Source organism: Lemur catta, chromosome 18, assembly GCF_020740605.2.
Source record: "Lemur catta isolate mLemCat1 chromosome 18, mLemCat1.pri, whole genome shotgun sequence".
In the NCBI taxonomy this organism is placed as follows: Eukaryota; Metazoa; Chordata; class Mammalia; order Primates; family Lemuridae; genus Lemur; species Lemur catta.
In genome coordinates this window covers 38825086-38851436 of record NC_059145.1, presented here as the reverse complement: position 1 = coordinate 38851436, position 26351 = coordinate 38825086, and the positions used below count along the sequence as shown (strand labels likewise).

At 47.1% G+C, this 26351-nt stretch overlaps 1 protein-coding gene and 1 non-coding gene across 3 annotated transcripts; one reads left to right on the top strand and one right to left on the bottom strand.

The window, feature by feature from the left end:
- Positions 1–1296: 1296 nt before the first annotated feature.
- On the bottom strand, positions 1297–25441 carry LOC123623258 (TRAF interacting protein). 2 transcript variants are annotated; one of them, XM_045530202.1, is made up of 15 exons: positions 25260–25441; positions 18793–18850; positions 18196–18279; positions 16022–16061; positions 15291–15418; positions 13961–14055; positions 13339–13452; positions 12518–12605; positions 11827–11916; positions 11293–11381; positions 4952–5107; positions 2726–2774; positions 2301–2450; positions 2149–2199; positions 1297–1923 (listed from the first exon to the last, which is right to left on the bottom strand). In XM_045530202.1, the coding sequence occupies exons 1-15, from the start codon at positions 25355–25357 to the stop codon at positions 1804–1806; spliced, it is 1410 nt and encodes a 469-aa protein (XP_045386158.1). In that variant the 5' UTR covers positions 25358–25441; the 3' UTR covers positions 1297–1803. The 2 variants fall into 2 exon arrangements, with proteins under 2 accessions (XP_045386158.1, XP_045386159.1); XM_045530203.1 differs by lacking the exon at positions 25260–25441 and adding an exon at positions 23891–23910.
- LOC123623739 lies at positions 19523–19626 on the top strand. Its single transcript, XR_006730017.1, has one exon. It is a non-coding gene; the product is annotated as a U6 spliceosomal RNA (small nuclear RNA).
- Positions 25442–26351: the final 910 nt, after the last annotated feature.

Here is a 26351-nt window from a genome sequence, read left to right as displayed (position 1 = left end):
GCTATCCAGGGTCTCTTGCAATTCCATATGAATCTGAGGATCAGCTTTTCCATTTCTTCAAAAGGCCACTGGAATTTTGATAGGGATTATATTGAATCTGTAGATTGCTTGGGGAAATACTGCTATCTTAACAATATTAAGTCCTCCAATCCATGAACACAGGATGTCTTCCTACATATTTAGATCTGTCATAAGCTCTTTTTTTGGTAACCATCATCCCTATCTATTTCCAAAACTTTTCATCACCCTAGACAGAAACTCTGTGACCATAAAAGAATAACTCATTTCCCCTTCTTTTTAGCTCCTGGTAACCTCTATTCTATTTCTGTTTCTATGAACTTGCTCATTCTAGATACCTCATATAAGTGGAATCAATACAATCGTTGTTTTTGTGTCTGGCTTATTTTACTTAGCTGTCATAAGTTCTTAACCTGTATGTTGAGTCATTAGATTCCCCTCAACTGGAAGGGAACTGGTGTTTTCGTTCCCACTTTACAAAGAAGCTAAGCACAGATAGGCGAGGTAATTAACCTAAGACCACTCAGCTGGCAAGGAGAGTGCTAGCAGCAGCCAGTCCCTACACTATTAACCTGATAGTGAACTTTCCCTCACTAAATCTCCCTGGCTCAAGTCAGCATCACAGGGGCCAACACTCATAACCAAGAGCTTCACCTCCTTTCCATGAAGCCCCATAGTCCTCTAGATTGGTTGACGAACAGCTGGGCACCCTCAGCCTGAAGCATTCATTCGCTCCCTGTGCCAGGCCCATGCTGGACCCTGGGGAAACACAAACTCCCCATTCAGTAGAGGGTGTGAGAAGTTAGGGGGGGGTTCACACAGGCTAGGGGTCAAGAAGGGAAGTACTCAGGGAGAAAGTGCCGCTGCAGCCAAGACCCAAAGACTAGCAATTTGGCTGGTGGCATTTAGAGGTGGGGAGAAAGAAAAGGTAGTGGTCACTAGTTATTTGTTGTGATTGCTGTGGGTTTTCTGTATCAATAGATGTTGGTTTACCCATTCACTTTCCTGCTTATGAACTTTGGGCTGTGCCCAGGTTAGAGACTGTGGAAAAAGCTGCAGTGATTTCATTCTTGCTAGAGTCTCCCTGTGCCCTACGAGAGGGCACATACCTAGGGATGGATCTGCTAGGTCTGTAGCTAGTTGATGTTCCTGCTTTAAAAAGTCATGCCACATACTCTGCCTTCTCTTCAGATTGTATGAATCTTTCGTCTTTTAAAAACTCATGCCAAACAGTTTTCTGAAGTGTTGGTGCACATTTACACTCTCAGAACCAGGAAGAAGAGATTCTATTATTTTTTTTTTATTTTACATGAAAATTTCCCCCCAATCTGTTCTGCACCACCGCCCCCAGTTCCCAACCTGCTTGGCTTAGGCTATACCTAGCTGCAAGTCAGAGACAGGCAGAAGCTCAAGCTGAGGCTGCCTGAGAAGCCTCAAGCACTTTGGTCCATAGAGATAGTTAACAAGTGACCCTGGTCTCCAGAACCAGAAGGAGCCCAGCCACATGTGATCATGGCTATAAACAGGAGCCTGGAACCAGGAGCAAGCCCTACTGTTAGAATGATGGGCTGGTCATGTCAGCCCCCAAAGGTAAGTCTGGTATAGCAGTGGTAGGGACAGAGTGAGGACAGGAATAGCACAGTCTCTGGGCATCACTCCCACCCTCACCTGCTTGTTTGCCCTTGCTCCTAGGACTGGTCCTGGAGGAGGAACTATCCCCTAAAAATGCCCTGCCTGGCCAGTCCTTGGCACATGTCTGGCCACTGCTCAGACTCACTGTTCTCACTACCACAGGAAGGTGTCCAGCTTGGCTTGGGAGGGAGAGTGTACTGTCTTCACTCCCACTCGCTGCCTAGCCCTGGCCTTGGGCTTAATGGGCAGTGGGCGGATCATGGCTGTGTCAGTCTGGAGGAGATGTCAAGGAAGAGGCTTAGAGAAGGGATTGGAATGCAGGGCAGGAAGAGCTTACAGCTGGGCCAAGTGGGGATGGGCAGCCCTGCTACATTGAGCAAGGCCTGGCTCTGCACACCTGAGGCTGCTGGTACTGGCAGGCTGAGGTCTAGGGGTACAGGTGAGGCATGGTGTGGGCTCCACAGCTCAGCTCAGCCCATTACCACAGAAGAAGGATACAGGCTGGATGAATTTTGTCCGGCCTCCAAGTCCATCAAAGCCTGTTCTTACCTAGGGCAGAAGGAAGAGATGAGTGGGCCAGGCTAGGGGGATGGCTACCCAGCTCCACCCTGAGAGGGCTGGCACTTGCCACTGTGGGAAGCCATACTCACCACATCTTTGCTGTGACAAGACTCTGCTCTGGTCCTCTTGGGCTGTTTCTGGCCCAGTATGGCATTCCGGATGAAAACAGGGAAGGCACCAACCAGTTCCTCATCTGGCTCTCCTGCACAGCGCTGGCCACCCAGTGAGAGCTGGGACTCCTACAGGGGAGATCCCAGAGCCAGACTTGATAAGCCAGATAACAGCAAAGGAAGGAGAGTAGTGGTGGTGGGACAAGATCAGAATCTCTGATGCCTCACTAGGAAGCAGGACAGATAATGAATGGAGTCCCAAGGGTGGCCCCGAGGTATCTCAGTTCTGGGCCAAGAGTGAGAGGGCTCTGGCAAGACCCTGACCTCCCAGAAGTCCATCTTCAAGCCCAGTCCTTGCATGGGTTAGACGGTGACTACCTGAGCTTCTTCTGGGAAGTCCTTACCTGTTTGGAACATTTGGGTATCTTCTTGGGGATGTTCTGAACAGGAGAGCTACAAGAATGAAACATGAAGACAGGACAAGGAGTAGGTAAGCAAGACGTGAGGAGCAGGAGAGCCAAGCTCAGCACACACTCCTTGGGGAGTCCACGTGGCATGGCTGCTGATATGGCTATGTTCTAGGCAGGCACTTCAGTGATCCCCACCCCAAGTGCAGTTCTGTGAACAGCTATACAGCCACAGCCAGCAGGGTGGTGGAGACAGGGAAGATTGGGCTATGCCCAAATCTTGTGGTTTCCACTCAGGGCCAAATTCCAATGTTATCCAAGTCCTTGGGTACCTCACCATGTCCCAGGCTCTACATGTGGCTGGGGAGCCCAACCGATTGACCACCCACAGGAAGAAAACCAGTCATGCCCTGATGGAAGCAGAAGGCATCTAATGCGCTCAGGCCTAGTCCTATCTGCCCAGAGAGGGGGCATTACCTCCACGAGACCCTCAGTAAGTTAGCCTCTCAGTAATGTAGTCCACAAAGTACTCTCAGAACACAGGGCCAGGCCATCTTCCTAGAGAATCGTGCAGGTAGGGTCTGGGGCAGAATAGAGCATGGCCCTATGCCCTGGCCTCCTACTCCCAGCCCCAGAGCTGGACACTGTGTTTCCATCTAGTTCCTGGGGACCCTAGCAGCTGGATATCCTCTCCTGGTATTTTCCCGGGTAGGTGGGAGGATGGTCATCTAGGGCTGACTCTGTGGCTCCCCAAGCCATGAAGACAAGAGTGGGATCAGGGTCTGCTGACTCTGAACTCCTCTGCTCCTACACCACAGCCTGTGGAGAGGCCATATGATGACCATGGGAAGACTCTCCATTTGCTGTGAGTCTGGCTCTGGGGAGGTTGAGCTGAGTTAGGGGCATCTTGGGCTCCCTCGTTCTCCCAGTAGGCCCTCAAGATTGTGGAAGTGTCTCTAAAAGGCCTAGTAGCATCCTGAAAACCCCAGGTGCCCACCTTCAACCTATACAGGTGAAGAAGAGGCAAGATGAGGAAGCCAGATTCTGGAATAGGCACTGATAGGCTCCCTGACTACAGCCCACAGGCCCTAGGTTTGTTTCTCATTGCTACTAGGCCTGGCCCTATACTGCATGGGTTTGGGAAGTCTGGGAGGGTGGATAGCCCAGCTGGCTTGTTCTCTTGCCCTCTTCCACCTACACTGTCTAACATCTCAATTTCTTTCTCTCCTATCCAAAGTCTTTTTTTTTTTTTTTTTTGAGACAGAGTGTCACTTTGTTGCCCGGGCTAGAGTGAGTGCCGTGGCATCAGCCTAGCTCACAGCAACCTCAGACTCCTGGGCTTAAGCGATCCTACTGCCTCAGCCTCCCTAGTAGCTGGGACTACAGGCATGCGCCACCATGCCTGGCTAATTTTTTTTTTTTTTTTTGTATATATATTTTTAGTTGGCCAGATAATTTCTTTCTATTTTTAGTAGAGACGGGGTCTCACTCTTGCTCAGGCTGGTCTCGAACTCCTGACCTCGAGCGATCCACCCGCCTCGGCCTCCCAGAGCTAGGATTACAGGCGTGAGCCACCGCGCCCGGCCTCCAAAGTCTTTAATTAGGAGGAAACCTGCTCAGCCTCTGACCTCCCTTACCCGAGTAGCATATACCTACACGTACAAATGAGTGTAGTCCTTGTCTCCACAGTGAATCAACTTGGTGGGCCTGGCCAAGGAGACAGTTTCCCTTTTCCCAGTTCATTGTACCTCTAGTGCAGGTCCACCTGCCCCATTGTAACTCTGGATAGCTCCTCATGCCTGCCCCTGTGGGCTACCCCTTGGGTGGTTTGAGATGGTCCTACCACAAGCATGGGCTTCAGGGGCACAGAATGGAAGAGGAAGTTCAGAGTCCCTGGCACAGGACTCTGGTAGGCAGGCATTCAAGGTATTGAGAACAGCCTCCTCAACATCACCAGTCCAAACCCCTGCATTCTCTCTAACTCACATTCTAACACTTTTGTCTTGAAGGGTAATGGTGAGGATTAATGAGACAAGAGAAGAGTTTTGCACAGACTGAGTGCTCTGGAAGGGGAAGAAGTGGTGGCTGGAATCAAAGCCACAGCCAAGCCTCGGCAGCCCTCACTGCCCCATCAGCCACTCAGAGCTTTTAGTGAAGGGCCTACAGAACTGTCTTAGCCATGCCCCTACCAGCCCATGGACAGTGCTATGGACTTCCACTCACTGTGACTTCTCCAGGTGGTGCTTCTTGGAGTGGCCATGCTGGGAGCTGGAGGGCCGGGCAGTGGGGGTATCCACATCAAAGGTAGCATTGAGATCTATCTCATCACTGAAGGATGGTGGGTGGAGCCTTGGGTTCAGCATCTCCACAGGGGCTGGGCTGAAGGCAGAGATGGCCTGGTTACTTGGGACCACAGTTGCTGGCCAGAAGGATAATAGCCCCTCAACCATCAGAGAGAGCCCAGCTCCCGTGGTCCGTAGCCCACTCCTGACTGGGGGCTACTCATTAAGAAAGCCCTAGTCTCTACAGAATAAATCACTTAGCTCAGTCCTTTACACAGTCATGGGACCAGTGAAAATCTGGAAGACAAGGAAGGAAGCAAGTGAAAACCCAGACAAAAACCAAATCTATAAACAAAAGACTGCTGCTTTTGACCATGTAGCCTCATTTCTCAGAATGCAGTGCAAGGAGCCAGTCAGAGATGTCACTACAGGCTGATGTAGAGGGAAGTTCTCCATCCCTCCCCCTGTGATGTTGCTACTTGTGACAGCAAATGGCACCATATTAGAAACCATCAAAATAACTCCCCTAGGGGGCTACCACTTCCATAAATTGAATATGATATAGGCATTAGTGTTTCTGGAGAGCAAATATTGTTCTAGACCAGCCTGAGCAAAATAGCAAAACCCATATCTACGAAAAAATGAAAAATAAAAAGAAGAGACAAATCAGAAAGGAGCTATCTGCACTGATCTGGGTGTGTAAGCAACCCAGAAAGCCTGGACTATTTCTGCCTTTCCCTGGCCAGGCCCCTGGAAGCTCCACTTTCTTACTCGGTTGCAAGTAGAAATGAAGACTGCACAAACACACCTCAAGCCAACTCCATGTTGGTTGTTTTTCTTCCCTTTCTGGGAACCACAGCATAAAGCAGCAGCCAAGGATTACTTATGCCAACTTTTTCCCAGTATCCGTTTACTAACCCTAGCAAGTCCAGACTCAGGTTAAGAAAGGTTAGGAACTCAAGAGGCAGGCAGGGTCTAGCTGAGTACACCCATTTACCCTCCAGGTGGCTCAAAGAACAACTTCTTACTATCATCCCCTCAGGCCTTGCCAGTGCTGCCAAGATACATGCTCAACCTTGGCTCAAGCCAAGCCAGTCTTCTTCACTTGCACCTCTTGGCCATCCACAACACTAAACTCGAGACTCAAGAAGTTCTCACAGTGCCTCCCTCAGCCCTCACACCCACATCTGATTCATATGGACACATTTCTTGTTCTTTCCAACTGTTCCCAGTATCATCTTCTTCCTTTGTGAGCTTGCAGCCTGTTTCCCTTTTTGCCAGGGGTCCACTTTCTTTCCTTCCCACCTTCTGTCTGTCCTACAACGAAGAACCCAGGGCTCAGTGGCCTCTCTTTTACTGGTTGAGGACCTGGATTGCAGCCCTCCTGAGTGATACTATCACCCTTGGTATACCTACCTATGGCCAATTTATAAGGCTTCATGCCAGAGGTCTCAGGAAGTAGGGCAAGACACTCAAAGTTCCTCTTACTAAAACAGAGGAAAGGCCCTGGGCAGACTCATTACCTGTGTGGCAGGGGCTCAGTCAATGTCTTCTCTTTTTATTTTTTATATTTTATTTTTTCATATAAGTGGGTTTTGCTATTTTGCCCAGGCTGGTCTAGAACTCCTAGCCTCAAGTGATCCTCCTGCCTCAGCCTCCCAAAGTGCTAATTACAGCTGTGAGCCACCACGCCAAGCCAGCATCTCCTCTAGAACTCATGGATCCCTGGTAGCCTTATCCTAAGCAATGGCCTCCCCAACTCCCTCCAGCCTAGAGGTCAGGGGCCCTTGGGGCCCAAGTGAAAGGACTTCCTAACATCCCCTCTATAGTTGGGGGTGGTAGCTAAGTCCTCCCTAAAATGACAGGTGTAAGGTAATACTACTGCAACAAAATGGAAAGGGTAACCACCATCAGTACCCAGAGATTTCCACAAAATTCTGGGAGAGAGAGCATGACTAGGGGACGGGAGACTCAGACAGCAGCCAGAACCCACAAGGAGGGAGCTGCAAATGCAAGGAAGGACCTTACACAAGGATTAAGCAGCCCTGAAAACTAAGGCACAGATAGCAGCCTTCAGCGATATCCTAGGAAAAGGTTTTATACTCCCTGCCTTGAGGCAGCTAGGGTTCTAAAGGTACTCAGCTCAATCATGTCTCCCCAATCAGGCTGCTACCCTGAGCTAAGAAGTGGAAGAGCTTTTCCCAAAGACACTAAGCAAATCATGTACAGTGACCTAGAGCAGCCAATATTGGACCTGACGGTAAAGCCGTCTGCATTCTGGGTTCAGGTAAGACCTTCCAGGATGATGCCAGCTCACCGCACACTTCCTGCAAACCCTGCCCACATAGGTTGCACTCCCAAGCAGCAAAGGACCACCAGGCGTGGGAGGGGAGCCCAAGAGAAAGGCCCTGATGTACAAATATTGACTCTGAGACAAGCAGAAATGTGAGCCCTTAAAATAAGAATGGTATATTTTACAAAAAGTGTACTCACAGAGCAAGAAAGAACACTTGCAAATTTAAAATATGATTACTGATTCAGTCTTAAAAAGGAAAGAAACTCTGACACATGCTACAACACAGATGAACCTTGAAAACATTATGCTAAGTGAAATAAGCCAGTTACAGAAGGACAAATAGTATATGGTTCCACTTACATCAGATTCCTAGAGTAGTCAAGGTTATAGAGACAGAAAGTAGATGGTAGTTGCAGGGATTGGGGAGAGAGGAGAATGGGGAGCTATTGTTTAATGGGTAGAGTTTTGGTTTTAGAAGATAAAAAGTCCTGGAGATGGATAGTGGTGATGGTTATACAGCAATGTGAATGTACTTAATGCCAGAATTGTACTTGAAAATGGTTACAATGGGCCGGGCGTGGTGGCTCATGCCTGTAATCCTAGCACTCTGGGAGGCCGAGGTGGGTGGATCGCTCAAGGTCAGGAGTTCGAGACCAGCCTGAGCAAGAGCGAGACCCCTGTCTCTACTAAAAATAGAAAGAAATTATCTGGCCAACTAAAACATATATAGAAAAAAATTAGCCGGGCATGGTGGCACATGCCTGTAGTCCCAGCTACTCGGGAGGCTGAGGCAGTAGGATCGCTTAAGCTCAGGAGTTTGAGGTTGCTGTGAGCTAGGCTGATGCCATGGCACTCCCTCTAGCCAGGGCAACAAAGTGACACTCTGTCTCAAAAAAAAAAAAAAAGAAAAGAAAATGGTTACAATGGTGAATTTTGTTATGTATATTTTACCACAATAAAAAATACTGCTGAAGGCTGGGCACAGTGGCTCACGCCTGTAATCCTAGCACTCTGGGAGGCTGAGGCAGGAGGATCACTTGAGGTCAGGAGTTTGAGATCAGTTTGAACAAGAGCGAGACCCCGTCTTTATTCAAAATAGAAAAATGATGTGTGTGCCTATAATCCCAGCTACTCGGGAGGCTGAAGCAGTAGGATCACTTGAGCCCAGGAGTTTGAGGTTGCTGTGAGCTGACACCATGGCACTCTAGCCTGAGCAACAGAGTGAGACTCTGTCTCATTAAAAAAAAAAAAAAAGAAAGAAAGAAAGAAAGAAATACTGCTGAAGTAAAAAGTTAAGAGATTTCTTGATTACATTTTTTTTTGAGACAGAGTCTCAGTCTGTTGTCCAGGCTAGAGTGCTGTGGCATCAGCTCACAGCAACCTCAAACTCCTGGGCTCAAGCAATCCTACTGCTTCAGCCTTCCAAGTAGCTGGGGCTACAGGCATGTGCCACCATGCCCGGCTAATTTTTATATAAATTTTTAGTTGTCCAGCTAATTTCTTTCTATTTTTTTAGTAGAGGTAGGGTCTCACTCTTGCTCAGGCTGGTCTCAAACTCCTGAGCTCAAACGATCTGCCCCTCTCAGCCTCCCAGAGTGCTAGAATTACAGGTGTGAGCCACCGTGCCCGGCCTTGATTACATTTTTTTTTCTGAGCCAGGGTCTTGCTCTGTCACCTGAGCTACAGTGCAGTAGCATGATCATAGCTCACTGCAACCTCAAACTCCTGGCTCAAGCAATCCTCCTGCCTTAGCTTCCTGAGTAGCTGGGAACACAGGCACACACCACCATGCCCAGCTAATTTTTTCTATTTTTAATAGAGACTGGGTCTTGCTCTTGCTCAGAATGGTTAAATTTCTTTTCTTTTCTTTTCTTTTTTTTTTTTGAGACAGAGTCTCTCACTCTGTTGCCCAGGCTAGAGTGCCATGGTGTCAGCCTAGCTCACAGCAACCTCAAACTCCTGGGCTCAAGTGATCCTTCTGCCTCAGCCTCCAGAGTAGCTGGGACTACAGGCATGCGCCACCATGCCCGGCTAATCTTTTCTATATATATTTTTAGCTATCCATATAATTTCTTTCTATTTTAAGTAGAGATGGGGTCTCACTCTTGCTCAGGCTGGTCTCAAACTCCTGAGCTCAAACGATCCGCCCACCTCAGCCTCCCAGAGTGTTAGGATTATAGGTGTGAGCCACCGCGCCCGGCCTGGTTAAATTTCTTAATTTAAAAATTTCTTAAAAATTCCTCCTGGATCCCAGCAGGAATTACATGGATTTCTGCGAGCTGATCTGAATCCATCTCCAATGCATTCTAAGGAGTTATATTTTAAAAATTAGAGAATGACCAAAGTATTAAGAAATACCTAAAATTAAAGCCCCCTAAATTACCTCAACACTGTGGTCTTATGGGGTCTTCATTTGTAGTGAAGCAGAAGTCTAAGAGGGTAGACATCAAGCTGGTGATTTGGTACCCACTGGGCTGGAGTACAGGTTTGAGGAATCATCAGTGGGTGATGGGATAAAAATCAGAGGCCTGTGCTCATCCCACCACAGTGATATTCCTCAGGCATCCCCAACAGTTTCCACGGTCCTTGGGATAAAATCTGTACTACAAGGTTGGCCTACATAATCCTGCAGAGGTTTGGCCCACCTGCTACCAGCCCCTCTCCTCCAAGGATACTGAGCTCAGTCAGGCCTCAGGGGCTTTACACTTGCCATCCTCTCTGTCTGGACTGCTCTTCCTTCAGATCTGAATGTTGGTTAAAGGAATGTGCCTAAAAATTGCAATATATCAGGAAAACAAGACTTCTTCCAGACCTATGCAGCAACATATCAGCTGTCATGGAAGAAAGGTAGAGGCAGAGTCTTTCAGGTCATTTGTAGTTTTAAGGGCCCTGCCATCAGAGTACAAAGAAGACATAGCAAAGCTGCCACTGAGAAGTAGACAATTTTTTTTGTTTGTTCATTATATTAATAATTTAAAGAGGTTTATTCTGAGATGAGTGTGTGTGAACAACAGCCAAAAGCAAATGTTTTCAAGAGGTTCTGAGAAAATGCGCTTGCAGCACTGAATTTAGAACAGACTGTGCCTAGTTAAGAGAAGGGCTGGCTGTGTGCCCTGGCTCATGCCTGTAATCCAAGCACTTTGAGAGGCTGAGCCAGGAGGATTGCTTGAGGCCAGGAGTCTGAGACCAGCCTGAGCAACATAACAAGATGCCAACATTACAAAAAAAATTAAAAATTAGCTGGGCATGGTGGCATGGGCCTGTAGTCCTAGCTACTCAGGAGACTGAGGTGGGAGGATTGTTTGAGCCCAGGAGTTTAGGCTGCAGTGAGGTGTGATTGGCCCAAAGCACTGTAGCCTGGGCAACAGACTGAGACCCTGTCTCTTAAAAAAGAAAAAGATTAAAAAAAAAAACAAAAAAACACTGGGTCATTGACAGGAGTTGTGTGTTTTCTGTCTAGGTCCTTGCCAGGGACCCTTGCAGGCAGGAGGTAGCCTTGAGAATGCTCTCATCTAGTCTTTCTGTGAAACATTCAGGAGCAGAAATGGATGCCCACTCCTACAGGTATACCAATCCCTCTTCCTCTTGGCTCCCTCTGCTGGCAGCTTTAAAGTACACATTCCTGGGACCAAGGGAATTATTAATAATTCAGAGTGCTTTCATATTTATTTCAGAATTTGGGGCAGATAGACGCATGTGGTGAGCCACTTCATAAATAGGATGCCCCAAGACAGGTAGTGTTCCTGCCCCATTCTCAGATCACCCCTAGGTCCTTTCTGGCCTCCTCCGGCCTCTCCTTGTCAGAGCCTAGAATTTGCCTCAAAGCTGCTTTCCAACTAAACCTGGGCTGGCTCCCAGGGCAGGAGGTCCACAGACTTCAGGTCCACAAAGGCCACCCACTCCACCAAAGCCAGGAGGAGTAAAGACCCTTACGAGGGAGCTCGCCCAGCTTGTGAACCCTGCACCACCCCAGAGTGTCAACAAACCTCTCTAAAACCAGGCGGTTGACAGTCTCATTGGTCACGGGTGGCAGGATCAAGGTTTCCTGCAACATTTTTAGCTTCTTTTTCAGGCTCTTGGGGAAAGAAAGAGAAGAGTATGAGAGAAAGGCTGAGGCATTGAGTCCAGAGATAATGTAGAGGACACGAGCAGCATGCATGAAAGGCAGGTCCACTGGGAACAGAACAAGGCCTGAAACCCCAACATCAGGCTCAGGAGGCCAAGCCCACCAGGCTTTAGAACCTCTCTCTGGTAGAGGTCCTCCTCTGATGACTAAGGACCTCAAGGATATAGGTACAGACAGACTGTGAGGGGAAGATGTATGGTGTTTGCTTTCTGCCGAGGAGGCCCAGGCTCTAGACCAGACCAGGGCCAAAGGGCATACCCTGACACAGGAGGATGCAAGGAGCCCAGAACCACCAGCACTGACTGGCGCACAGGCTCCTGCGTACAGACAGCCCAGCCCAGCTCAGAGAGCATACAAACCCTTCATTCTCGATCAGGCCAAGGATGTCCCTCACCGTGATTTCCTTGTCAGCACTCTGTAAGTCCTTCAGGGCCGACCTCAGCTCTAACTTGGCCTGATCCAATTCAGTGTAGACTGCATGCAACTGCAAAAAAGTGTAGGGAATAAAGGAAAAGCCAAGTGGTGACCATGTACCCTGTCCCCACCTGGCTACCCAGTGCATGGTCCATGTAGCCTAGGGTCCAGAAGAGACTGGGGGTATAGGAAGAGATCTCAACTCTCTGAGGATAGGCTTCAGTCTGACAAAGCACATCTGGAGCTACCCAGGAACAAATGCTGCTTCCTACACTCTGCAGCCCATGGATGCACCATGCAGAAGTAAAAGCAGCTGTGCTGACCAAATCAAGTTTAGGAGCTTTCCTACTCCGGGCCTAGTACAAAAACAGGCCTTTGAAGCTGTCACATTTGGGGCCTGTGCTCTCCATCCTGCCCAGGAGCCAGGAAGAGCAGAGGGGATCATGAATATGCATGTGTTGGAGGGAATACCTCCATGATCTGCTACCTCAAGTGGACAGGCCACATAGACAATGCCCTGTAAGAACCAGTAACCAGTCTCTATAAGTCATCCAACAGCCCCATAGAGTCAGTTGTGCCATCAGGTCCCATGGCCTTGCTCAGGAGACCTGAGTGAGCATGGGGAAAGGTGAGCCACCTCTCCCTTCACCCTCTGCTCCCCACTAAGTTACCTTACTTCTGGAGGAAAGCAAATCCTTCTTCAGCTTCTCAGCCAGCTCCCCTGAGGCCTTCCGTGCCTCTTTCAGATTCTCATACTCTCTGCAAAATGACCATTAAAAGAGATGCCAGAACAGAACACCCTGTAGGTCAGACTAAGCCACAGGACCAACCTAACACAAAGCACCACCCAAACCCTCAGCTCATTCTCATTCCTACTTTGATATCTAAGCCCAAAAGAGGCCAGGTGGTGCTGTGGAGGGGACTGCACAGAATGCATGGAGGTGACTCTGTTCCCTGCCTGTCCTATAGGCACTGGTGACTTAAGAGGGTGTGCAGGAAGCTCCAGCCTCACTAGGGGGCCCCCTACACCATCTGGTCCTACATGAGGCATCTTGGACCCTCTGTGCCTGTCAGCCAAGTAGCCCCTCTTCCTGCCAACCTCACCCCCACCACAGAGAAGAATACAAGCAAAGTTTGATTCAAGCCAGGCAGGGTCAGTAATAGTGCTGATACCATGATGGGGCTTATAGCTCAGAGGGCTATATCAACTCCCTTAGAAATAACACTTAAAATTCACACTCAATTCTCTTAACAACCCTATGAGACAGGTCTATTTCTATCTCTATTCAGGAAGCTGAGGGTTAGAGAGGCCAAGAAACTGGCCCCAGGCCATACAGCAGATGAGAGGGAGAGTCAGGGTTCAAACTGCAGCAGCATGGCTCCAGAGCTTGCCCTTTAACTCCATCTGCTTTACAAGGGATGGGCAGCAGTGGCATGACTAGGGCCCCATGGCCTAGCTCCTGGGCTTGTTGAGAGGGGCCAGAGTACATACTTCTTGAGGGACACACAGTACACAGCCAGCTGCTCCACCGCTGACTGTCCCACACCCATGTTTTGGATCATCTCCTCCACCTCAGGCCGCTGGCTCTGGAGTAGGAGCTCAATCCTGAAAAACACACCGGCCCACAGCACTTGAAATCTGGAAGCTGATGGGTAGGCACCCAGTACAGTTCTGCTTTCCTTTGCTGCTGTTGCTATGGTAACAGCCTTGGCTGCTAGGATGTTTTAGCAGGTGGGTGTGCCCAAGGAAAAGCCCCATAGCAAAGCTAAGCACAGCTCCAGGGATGCTGTGAGAAAAAAGAGGTGCTGACTGAGGGCCTCAAGGTCAGCGATTTCCCGGAGAGAGAATCCTGGAAGGAAAGACCTGCCAGGTCATCTGGCCACAAGCAACAAATAGGGAGGAATATAGCAAGGCCCCCCATAGAAAGTGGGAGTCCATAAAAGCTAAGCAAGGAGACTTATGCCCATACCTGGCTGGCCTGAGCCCTCCATGGCCTACAGAGATTTGAACCATATAGGTGACCCAACCCCACTCCCTGCTGCAGTCCTAAGAGCTGTACCAGCTAGGGGCCCTGGGTACAAACATGCAATGCAGGACTCAGCTCCAAACTCACTGCTCCATGGTCTTCATCTTGCTCCTGAGTCGGCGGGTCTCCTCCCGGGCTTGTTTGGTCTCATCCTGCTGCTGCTCCAAGTACTTCATCTGCTTCTGAACAGTAAATACACACATACTGGGAGCCATAGCTAAAGTCACTGGGGAAACTTCACTCTATAACTGTCTGTACCTTATCTTTTGAAAATGCTGATAACCATGTGTTCCCAAACCCCAAGAAGTAAGGTTCTTGGGCCCCACTCTGCCTTGTACATTTTCTGCTAAGAGGCTCTAGGCCAGCTGCTTCCTCACCTCCCCGCCTGCTTCCTCCTGAGATATGTCTTATCATAGGCACAGCCCACTGCCAGCATCTATAGGCTTGTTGTGAGCTGCCAAAGTCCAGTGATCTGGGCCTTGTGGTACATGTTGTGCAGGTAGCTAAAGAAGTCCAGAGCACAAACTCAGGCTTCACCATTCACCATCCAGACCCACGAACAGATGCCAAGATAGGAAAACTGAGCCAGGGGCAGCTGGCCAGGCTGCCCTCGGCATAAGACCATGCCATCTCTAACCTGAGAATGCCATCAGAGACTCCTGCTCTGCAGCCAGGTGCTAGTTTGCTCCCTCCCACTAGTTAGGCCATGTGACCTGGCCCAGCCCCCAAGCAGGAATGGAGACAATGAATATCCTGGGGCCTTGTCTGTTCACAAGGATGGCTCCCTTTCCCTTTCAAATGGCATCCAGCAAGGACTGCTCCTGCCTACAAGGCCAGAATATCAATCATGGGTTCAGATCAATCGCCTCATGCCCCTTGGAGAGCAAGAGGCTCACCAACCCAGGCTGATACAAAATTCATCTGGGTCTAGGGCTGTTTGCTCTGCAGGCTTTGATCTGCCCGGTCAGCTCAGCACAGCCGACTTCAAAGGCCCTTGCTCTTCCCTGGGATGCTGTTTGATCTGGCTCCAGAGAGCAGCCCAGCCAAGGACTGGAGTGCTAATGGAAGGTTCTTCAAGCTGGCCTCATCAGTGGAGTATGAACCACTTTTGGAAACGTGGCCCAGCCTCACTGAGGTCTTAGTTGAGCACCCCCTCTGTGAAGTGCTAGAAAGGCCTTGTCTCTCCAAACTACCTAGTACAAAATCCACAAGCACAGTCAATATGGCCCTTTTCTTATCGGTTAGATTGGTATAGTATAGAAGGACTTGGGGAAGAAGTAATCTGCCTCCATTTCACAACTGCACAAACCAAGGTATTGACTGAGACAGAACCAGAAGATAAGCCCAGAATGGTGAGCCCAGGATTATGGCTATATCTCCCCCACCAACTCTGTGCCCACAAGATCAGAAGACCCACTTTGAGTGTGGAGCACAGCATCTCAGCCTTGCCTAAGGCCTGCTGCAGAGATTCCACAGTGGCGTTGCGTTCTTCCAGTGTGTCCCGCAGAGTATCAATGATGGCCTGGCTGTCCCGTTTCTCCTTCTCTGGAACATGGGTGAAGGGTGGGGGAGAGAGAGGTCCATCCATCTATCAGCATGAGACCTGGGCCCTGGGGTACTAGCACCTCATCCCTGAGCCAGGTAAGAAACAAGGCTTAAGCCAGAAAGTTGGATGGCCCTATTCTCTCTCTGGCATGCACCAAACCAGGGAAGCTAAGCCAGAGCCTTTGTTGAAGCACAAATCCTATTTTTGCTGCTTGAACTACTTGGGAAAAGATTTTACTGTTCCCCCCTCCCATGGGTCTAGTTAGTTCATCATCCCAGAACTCAAGTAGGTTCTAGCCAAACTCAGCAGCTGAGCCCTCTCCTGAAGATACTCTGTCCCATTAGGTGGCCCCTCCCAGCCTGGGTCCTGGGCAAGAAGCTATAGACAGAGAGAAGAGGCTCACCTGGTCTAGGTAGACAGCTTCAGTCACCTCCATTTCCTCTTTTTTTCTGCCAGTCACAAGAGCTAGCAGGACTCTTGGACATAAAAATCAGGGAGAGCTCCTGGCTCTGCCGAAAGGTTAGAGGCCTTCCTCCTAGGGCTCCTCCCTCTAGCATCTAAGTCAGGGGTTTCCCAGGGCCCCTTGTCTCTTGCTAACTTACCTTTCTGGGAAAGCTGGGCTCTGATATTGTCCAGTTCATTCTGTAAGGCAATATCCACAATAAGCAGCAGGAAAGTATCATAGCTGATCTCCACATGGCTTCCCATAAGGCTGTGGGGAGCACCAGGATTGGATAATGAGGCCTGTAGGTCCAGGGAGGCATGGATCCTGCTGTACCTCAAGGCCAAGCTAAGCCAACAATGAAGAGATAAGGATTACTTTATAAGCATTTATTTTATGTGGCTTTTTGAAAAGTAGGTAAGATGGAGGGAAAAAAAAAAAAAAAACCCAGGAGCAAGGCCCCAGGACAGGGAAAGGGACAGAATAGTGGCAAGGGAAGTAAAGTTGAGACTATGTGATCAGTTTCAACAGTAGAGGCTTCCAACACTTCCTTGTCTTCATTCTCTGTGCTGCCCTCATTCCCTCTGGGCATCAGCTGCACTTACCAGGAACAAAGAATAGGAATGGCCAAGGACCTTGGGCCAACACTCCTTTTCTCCACCCTGAATCCTGCCTGCTTCACAGTCTACCTCCTTTCCAAGCTCTAGGCTGGCTCTGTATCTGTACCAGAAAACTTCCAGCCCCAGAATCCAATAGAGGTAGGTAAACCAGGACAGCTTTGTAGCCCTGGATGAAACCTCACATGGGCTAGGCTCTCAACCAGACTGTTGTGAGGGTGAAGAGAGCCTCTCAAAGCGTATGTTCCAGAGCCACTGAGAGTCTGTCAGTGGTGATTCAGTCAGTCACAGAATCACTGAGAGGCTGGAGCAGAACTGAACGCAGCTCCCATTCAATAGCCTAAAGAACTCAACGACCCTATGGGTAAAAGAGGTTTCTACTCCATAACCAGAAAAACCAAGGTTTTGCAGAACTAAAACACTTGACCAAGGGTCCACAGTGGTATCTAGATGGAATCCAGGCAAACCTTACTCTAGATCTCCCTTCTAAGGTAAACACAAGACTCAGAATTTCACAGATGAACAATACTAAGGCCCAGGCCTAGCAGGTGGCTCCTGCTGTCAAACTCTAACCAGGACTCTGGAGGCAGGAGCTTCTGGTGGTGTGGCTGGTAAGTGTAGGCTGAATAGCTGGGAATGGAAGTGGTGGGTAAGGAAGGGCATGCAAGGGCTGCCTGAGAACAGACACGAGCCCAAGGCTGCTGCATCACTACCCATAGTCCTCTGGTTCCTTTCACACCCCAGCAGGGGCTTCCAAGCCCTTGCTCCAAACTACTCAAGATATTGCCTCCCTGTCTCACATATCTGGCTTTGAAAGACAGAAAAAAGGAAAGCAACAAAGGAAGCTGCCTTTGATGCCTTCATCACAGGGAGGACACCACTTAAAACTGGGAGCAGTTACCATGACGATGAACATGCCAGCTCTAAGCACAAAAGCTCCTTGTTCTTGAAGCACTGAGGTTCCAAGGACGTCATGACACTCTAGGGCCAGGGCCAATGAACTCTGATCTGACAGATGCCCAGTAAATTAACTCTCAGAGTCCAGGGATTATTTGTGAACCTCAATCCAACTTCCTCAAGAGCTTTCTGCCAACCCAGCCTCCTCATGCACAAAGAAAGCTAAATTTTACATTTGGAGGGGAAGCATTAGGAGTATAGGAAGGAACCTACCCACTCTCCCCTGCAATGTGGGTTTCCACCTGGGCTGCAAATCTTTATTCCAGAGGCTCTGCCCTCTATTCCTGCTCTGGGGAAGGCCCAGGCATCTGACTTTATACCAAGTTCCTCAGGCAATTTTGAGGCATAGCCAGGTTAGGGAACAGTGGGTCCACAAATCTTCCCTGGCTGGGGAGTGAAAGAGTTTTCTCATCTGTCACTAACTGTCTCAGCAGCAAAGTGGAGTAGGCAGGATGACTGTAGGTCCTTCAAAAGGTGAGGTGACCTCCGGAGAGGCACTCTGCACTTTGGTTGGAATTGCCCTGAAATCCCAAGGGGAGGGTTCACAGTCAAGCAGCCCCCTTTTTCCCTTACAGTGTATTTCTCTGATAACTGTGTCTCATCACTTGTCCTCTGCTCTCCTTGCCTCTGCCTTGAAGTCTCTAACAAGTCTCCCCTCCACACCACCATCTCCACATTCTAAGCACCCTGCTTGTGTAGGAGTAGAAAGTAAACTCCCAGAGGACTTGGGTTTAAGTGGAATCAGATAAATTCTGGGTACCTTTAAGAATTCTGCATCCAAGACATTCTCCTCCTCCTGGGCAAGGTCAAAGAAAAGTTTATGGATAATGGTTCTTTTGCCAACCTGGACAGGAGAACAAGATAAAGTATCACTGTGGAGCTAGGTTACAGGCAAGGGGGACAGAGTTCTACATGGGTCTGACTGCTTGCCTGACATGCATGTTTTCGGGCCTAACCTTTCAAAGCACATCCTTTGGAGTCAGAAGACCTCTTCACCCCTGCAGGTACCCTAAGCTGGGGCTTCTGGTTTGGTGGTTGCTAAAGTTGAGTTACTGCAGACCCATGTGGTGAGTGTTCAAAAGACACCCAACTCTAAGTGCTGGGGCACTGAGGAAAAGGCAGTGAGGGAGGCCAAATCCACCCAAGTGAAAACTGGCCTAGGCAGCAAGTCCATCTTCCAGCTCTCCGTGGTTGTAAGTAGGCCACCCAAGTAACTTAAGGGCACAAGTGAGGCCCAACTGGCCTCAAATCAGGAGGGTCCAAAAAGGTCAGAGATATTTCTCAACCTCAGAGATCTTTCCACATTCCTACTCCCTGGTAAAGAAAAGATATCTTCAGCTGAGGTGGGCACCCTCACCTGGATTCGGCACTGTGGGCAGGTCCGACTTGGTGCTGTCTCGAACCACTGAATTAAGCTGGAATGAAAAGCAGAACAACAGACTGATGAGCTCTAGCTTGGCTGGGGACATAGGCCAGGCAGCCACTCTGACCACAACAGGGTCTGTCCTGCTCTTTCTTGGTACAATGCCTGCCAGCAAAGGAGGGCAGAACCACAGGCAGTTACTCTGATAATATTCCCACTTTAAGCTGGGACCCTAAAGGCTATACTTTCAAGGTAAGAGCCAACTAGAAATAAAAGTAAGTAGTGGTAAAGGCAAAACATAGTCCAGCTTTGCATCATCTGGGTGGTCCAGCAAAGTTCAATCCTTAAACTTTAATTAAGGTAGTCTTCTGCCGGGCGCGGTGGCTCATGCCTGTAATCCTAGCACTCTGGGAGGCCGAGGCGGGTGGATCGCTCAAGGTCAGGAGTTCAAGACCAGCCTGAGCAAGAGTGAGACCCCCGACTCTACTAAAAAAAATAGAAAGAAATTATCTGGCCAACTAAAAATATATATAGAAAAAATTAGCCGGGCATGGTGGCGCATGCCTGTAGTCCCAGCTATTCGGGAGGCTGAGGCAGTAGGATCGCTTAAGCCCAGGAGTTTGAGGTTGCTGTGAGCTAGGCTGACGCCACGGCACTCACTCTAGCCCGGGCAACAGAGTGAGACTCTGTCTCAAAAAAAAAAAAAAAAAAAAGGTAGTCTCCTGTGCTCACTTCGGCAGCACATATACTAAAATTGGAACAATACAGAGATTAGCATGGCCCCTGTGCAAGGATGATACGCAAATTCGTGAAGCGTTCCATAAAAAAAAAAAAAAAAAAAAGGTAGTCTCCTACTAGTGAACTCCCCCAGTCCCATGGACCAAGGAGTAACAAAGTCCTCTCTGGAAAATGATACCATTATCTTAGGCCTCAAATATTCCTATAAATAATTATTTTAAAGGCCATGTATAATATATAATCAAGGCTAACCAGCCACAATGGGATACTACACAGCAAGGAGAATCAGTGAGTCTACAACTAAGAACAATATTATGGATGAATCACAAAAACATAACATGGAAGAAGAGAAGCCAGACATAAAAAATAAATTTTGGCCAGGCACAGTGGCTCACACCTATAATCCTAGCACTCTGGGAGGCTGAAGTAAATGGATTGCTTGAGCTCAGAAGTTTGAGACCAGTCTGAGCAAGAGTGAGACCCCAATCTCTACTAAAATTAGAAAAAAATTAACCGGGCAACTAAAAATGGAAACAAAAAATTAGCCAGGCGTGGTGGTGCACGCCTGTTAGTCCCAGCTACTTGGAAGGCCAACGCAGGAGGATCACTTAAGCCCAGGAGTTTGAGGTTGCTGTGAGCTAGGCTGACGCCATGGCATTCTTGCCTGGGTGACAGAGTGAGAATCAGTCTCAAAATAAAAAAAGTAAATTTTGTATGATTTACATAAAGTAAAAAACTAGGCAAAAATTTGTCTATGCTCTCGAAGTCAAGATAGTAATCTTTATGTGGGGAAGGAGAGTGGGTTGGTAGGGGCGGCTGGAAGAGCATATAAAGTTTCTTGAGCTGATAATATTCTATTCTTGATCTGAATTCTGGCTGCATGGGTATGGTAAGTTTGTGAAAATTCTACAAGCCATACACTTATTATAAGTATACTTTTTTGTAACTATATTATACTTTAATTTTAAAAAATTTTAAAAGTAAACAGGCACAAAAGGAAGAAAGCACTATGAGCACACCACCCAAAAGAACATGTCCACAAAGACTTCAAATATTGTAATTGTCAGACAGATCAAACATATTATGCTAAAGAAATAAAAATCAAGCTTGAAAATATCAGTAGAGAATTAAAAACTAAATGATGACATAGCAGAATTTAGAAAGAACCAAGCAGAAATCCTAAAGCTGGCCAAAATTATGAAGTCAGTGGATGAGTGTAAGAGCAGTTTAAACACAGGTGAAGAATTAGTAAACTTAAAGATAGGTCAGAGGAAACATTGAAAATTAAAAAGATGGGAAAATATAGAAGGGATGATAGGAGACATAGAAGATACTCTGAGGTCTAGCACACATATATTAGTAATTGCGAATTGCAGAAAAACAAGTGTAGGTAGAATGATGCCACTACAAACAACAACAACAACAAAATCCATGTACTAATCCCTAACACCTGTGATTATTTTATGGCATGAGGAATTTTGCAGTTGTCATTAAGCTAAGAATATTGAGATGGGGAGATTATCACAAGGATCCTCATAAGAGTGAGACAGAACAGGCATGGTGGCTCATGCCTGTAATCTCAGCGGTTTGGGAGACCAAGGCAGGAGGATCACTAGAGCCCAGGAGTTCAAAACCAGCCTGGGCAACATAGTGAGACCCGTCTCTGCAAAAAACAAGAAAAATTAGCTGGGCATGGGCGCATGCACCTATAGTTCTACCTACTTGAGAGGCTGAGGTGAGAGGATCACTTGAGTCCAGGAATTTGAGGCTGCAGTGAGCTATGATCACATACTGCAGTCCAGCTTAGGTGACAGAGCAAGACCCTGCCCTTTTATGAGGGGGTGGGAAGGCTACGGGTGGTGGCTCACACCTGTAATCCCAGAACTTTGGGAGGCCAAAGTGGGAGGATCACTTGAGGCCAGGAGTTCAAGACCAGCCTGGGCAACATGGCAAGACTCTGTCTCTACAAAAAACAAGAAAAATTAGCAAGGCATTGTGGTGCCAGTAGTAGTCCCAGCTACTCAGGAGGCTGCCACAGGAGGATCATTTGAGCCCAGGAGTTCTAGGCTGCAGTGAGCTGTGACTGGGCAACAGTACTCCAGCCTGGGCATCAGAGAGAGAGACTGTCTCTTAACAAAAATAGTAACAGAAGAAAAACTGGAAAATTCACAAATATGTGGAAATTAAACAACATACTCTTAAACAACCACTGGGTCAAAAAGAAATCATAAGGGAAATTAGAAAATACCTTGAGACTAATGAAAATGAACACCTAACATACCAAAACTTATAAAATGTAGCAAAAGCAGTACTAAGAGAGAAACTGATAGTTATAAATGCATGCATTAAAAAAGAAGACACCCATTAGAAAATCACAAGTATTGGTAAAAATGTGGAGAAACTGGAATTCTTGTACATTGCTGGTGGGAATGTAAAATGGTGCAGCCATGAGGAAAACAGTATGCTAATTCCTCAAAAAGTTAAACATAGAAGTAACATATGATCCACCAGTTCCACTTCTAGATATATACCCAAAAGAATTCAAAGCAGGGACTCAAACAGATTATTTGTATACCAATGCTCACAGCAGCATTATTCACAATAGCCAAAAGGTAGAAACAACCCAAATGTCCACCAATGAATGAATGGATAAACAAAATGTGGTATATATATACAATGGAATATTATTCAACCTTAAAAAGAAATAAAATTCTGACACATACTACAACCAATAATGGATGAACATTATGCTAAATGAAATAAGCTAGTCACAAAAGGACAAATATTGTGTGATTCTACTTAGAGTAGTCAAATTCATAAAGACAGAAAGTAGAATGGTGGTTGCTAGGGGCTTGGGATAGGGAACAACTGGTAGTTACTGTTTTATGGGTACAGAGTTTCAGTTTGGGAAGATGAAAATGTTTTGAAACTAGTGGTGACGGTGGCACAATAATGTGAATGTATTTAATGCCCCTAAATTGTATATCCAAAATTGTTAAAATTGCAATTTTTATAGTGCATATTTTACCATAATTTTAAATAGCACAGTGAGAAACCACATCATATCCACTAGGATGGCAATTATCAAAAAAACGGAAAAATGACAAGTGTTGTCAAGAATATGGGAAAATTGGAACCCTCATGTATTTCAGTGGGAATTTAAAATGGTGCAGCTGCTGTGGAAAACAATATGACAGGGCCTCAAAAAGTCAAATACAGAATATGTTTCAGCAATTCCACTCCTAGGTATATATCCAAAAGAACTGAATGCAGGGACTCAAACCGATACCTGTATACTAATGTCTCACCAATGTTCATAGCAGCATTATTCACAGTAGGCTCAAGGTCTATCAACAGATGAGAAGATAAACAAAATGTATCTCCATACATACAATTAAATGTTAGCCATAAAAATGATAGAAATTCTGACAATGCTATAACATGGATGAACCTTGAAAACATCACACTAAGTGAAATAAACTAGTCAAAAGGACAAATATTGTATGATTCCACTTATATGAGGTACCCTGATGAGAAAATTTATAGAAACAGAAGGTAAAATAGAGGTTCCTAGGGGCTGGGGAGAGAGGGAGATTGAGAATTATTGTTTAATGAGTACAGCGTTTCTCTTTGGGATGATGGAAAAATTCTAGAAATAGATAGTGCTAATGGTTACACACATTGCAGATGTACTTAATGCCACTGAATTCTACACTTAAAAATGGTTAAAATGGTAAATTTTACGTTATGTACATTTTACCACAATAAGAAAAAAAGGTGGGAGTGGACAATATAGGCCATTCTGAGTAGTAAATAAATGATAGTATTGAATTATAATGCAAGGAATAAACATCTATGAATCCATACGAATTTAAATAAATGACTGAATAAATAAACAAATGGAGAAGGGACAAATCTTCCTTACAGAAGAATTCCAAATAACATATCTAGATATTAACCCCTCCAGGAGGTAGAGCTTAAGTCCTTTCTACTTGAGTGTGAACTAGACCTAGTGACTTGGTTCCAAAGAACAGAATATTGAAAGAGAAAAATAACTTTACAGTGGAAAAACCTGGTAGACACCACCTTAACCAAATGATCAGATTAATATCACCAGTCATGGTAATGATGTCATGTACTCCCAATAAGATGCAATGAGAAGAGCATCTCATGTCTGTGATATTCTTCCCAAAAACTATAACCCCAGTTTAAACATGAGAAAACATAAGACAACCCAAATGGAGGCACATTTTACAAAATACCTGATCAGTATTCTTCAAAAATATCAAGGCCATCAAAAACAACAACAACCACCACCACCACCAAACAAGGAAAGACACTGAATGTCACAGACCAGAGGAGACTAAGAAGATATGATGACTAGATGTAGGGTGGTAACCTGGATTGGATCCTGGAATAGAAAAAAGGACATTAATGGAAAAACTGGGGAAATCCAAATAAACTCTATAGCTTAGTTAATAGCATCGTACCAATGTTAATTTCTTAGTTTTGACAAATATACCATGATTATGTAAGATGTTAACATTGGGGAAGCTGTGTGAAGGGTATATGATAACTCTCTGTACCATCTTTGCAACTTGGCTGTGAATTAAAAATTATTCCAAAAACAAAATTTATTTAAAAGTACAATTATGGGTATATTAAAAGCCTAGACTTCTCCACTATGCAATTCAGCCACATAACAAAAAACTACTTGTACTCTCAAATCTATTTAAATTTAAAAATATATATTATATATTTATGGGGAAAAAAATCCCAAATATGTTTACCATAAAAAAAATAGAGTTAAAGTATTCAATAACAATAACACAGAAGTGGGGAAAGGGTGTTAGTATTTTAAGCTCTTTGAGTTGCCTGGGAAAATGAGAAAGATGTTGATTAACCTTAAATTTGGTAATTTAAGGATACATATTTTAGTTTCCAGGATAACCACTGAAAGAATGGAAATGGGGTACATAACTTCTAAACTAACTGGAATATTTAACCAGTCCTAACAAAAGCAAGAAAAGAGAGAATAAAAAATAGGCAGGGCCGGGCGCGGTGGCTCACGCCTGTCATCCTAGCACTCTGGGAGGCGGAGGCGGGCGGATTGTTTGAGCTCAGGAGTTCGAGACCAGCCTGAGCAAGAGCGAGACCCCGTCTCTACTAAAAATAGAAAGAAATGACCTGGACAGCTAAAAATACATACATACATACATATATATATATATATATATATATATATATATATATATATATATATAAATTAGCCGGGCATGGTGGCACATGCCTGTAGTCCCAGCTACTTGGGAGGCTGAGGCAGAAGGATTGCTTAAGCCCAGGAGTTTGAGGTTGTTGCCAGCTAGGCTGACGCCACCGCACTCTAGCCCGGGCAACGGAGCGAGACTCTGTCTCAAAAAAAAAAAAAAATACTTATGTGGGACTTCACTCAGTGCCTCCTGACTCATGGGAATGCTGGACTTCCCCATCACTTTAAACTACACTTTGTCTCTTTCTCTATTATTTCCAGATCTCTTGCGACGATCCTGCCTGGGACCCATTTTGTTGGGAGAGTAGCTAACTCCCGGCACCGTGGGGTTCCGTCTAACGAGGTTCTCATCACCTGTCTGGGTTCCGGGGTCGGATCGCCCGGAGGCCCGACACCCCACAGCCCCGAATTGGTACCGGGGCGAACCCCGGGTCCAAACACCGTGTTCACTCACCACTGCTGGTGGAAGGTATGGCCGCAGTGGATGGCGGCCACGTCGCGGGAGTGGTCGAAGAAGTCGGAGCAGATAGTACACAGCGCACGAATAGGCATGGTCGTTGGACTGCCGGGACCCAGGTAGCCAAGGAAACTACGACAGGTCCAACTCTCCCTTCAAATTTGGCCCCACTGCGCGACTTCCGGGAAAGGACCGGAAATGACCGCACCAAACCAGCGGCGGAGCCTGAATGCTTGGTGTGGATTGGACAAACCCTCGGGGGCGGGACCAGGGGCTGGGCTTAGCGGCCGGGCGACCGTAGAGAATCCTGGGGCGGAGCGCAGTCGCTCTCAGGCGTTTCCTGGAAGGAATTGGCTGGCACCTCCGTTGCATCGAGGCGGGGAGCAGCGATGCTGCCGCCTGGGCCCTTTTCCAGGGCAAGACAGAGCGTTGTTTCCAAGCCAGAGCTGGTGCGAGACGGGCCGGACCTGAGCCACTCAGCTCTGTTCTTTTTCGGCATTTCCAGACAGTCACGAAAACCGCAGTCGAAAGGGAATGGGACAGTGGGTCCCTCTGGGCTCTGGGCAGTGCAAGACCATGCGCGGGCAGCATAGTTCCCACAGACTAAAAGAATACTCCACTTTCTCAGTCTTCGGCTCTGGGTGATTCTGGAAAGATGGACGCGTAGGTCCCAACTCTGGGGTCCCTGACACCCCAGGCCAACCTTGCTTTATCCAACTAAGACATTACGATCCTCGAGTTTGGAGAGGCTAGCGCCAGTACCCTGACTTTAGCTCTTATCTTCCATGAGGATCAGTTATGCCTGGGACTGTAGTAGGGTTGGAGTTTTGGAGGCCCAAATGCTTCAAAGACCAGGGACCAACAAACCCTTTTTATTATTCCCATATCAGAGAAGTTATCTGTGAGGTACTCCCTGAGAAAGAGCAGCATCTCTGGTGAGTTCACCCAGGCCCACCTTAGTCTCCTTAGGGGGGTTTACACGCTTAGTATTTATAGCAGTGTTACTCCCTCTCCCCAGAAGAAACCTTAGGCGGAGCCCCATAATACAAAGCTGATCTGCTCCTGCTGAAGTAGACCCAGAATGAGAAT

Coding starts and splice junctions, on each gene's coding strand:
- LOC123623258 (XM_045530202.1), bottom strand. CDS start 25,357: ATGCCTATTCGTGCGCTGTGTACTATCTGCTCCGACTTCTTCGACCAC. Junction 18,280..18,792: donor GCCCACAGTGCCGAATCCAG/GTGAGGGTGCCC, acceptor TCTCCTGTCCAG/GTTGGCAAAAGAACCATTAT. Junction 12,606..13,338: donor TACTGTGTGTCCCTCAAGAA/GTATGTACTCTG, acceptor GTCATTTTGCAG/AGAGTATGAGAATCTGAAAG.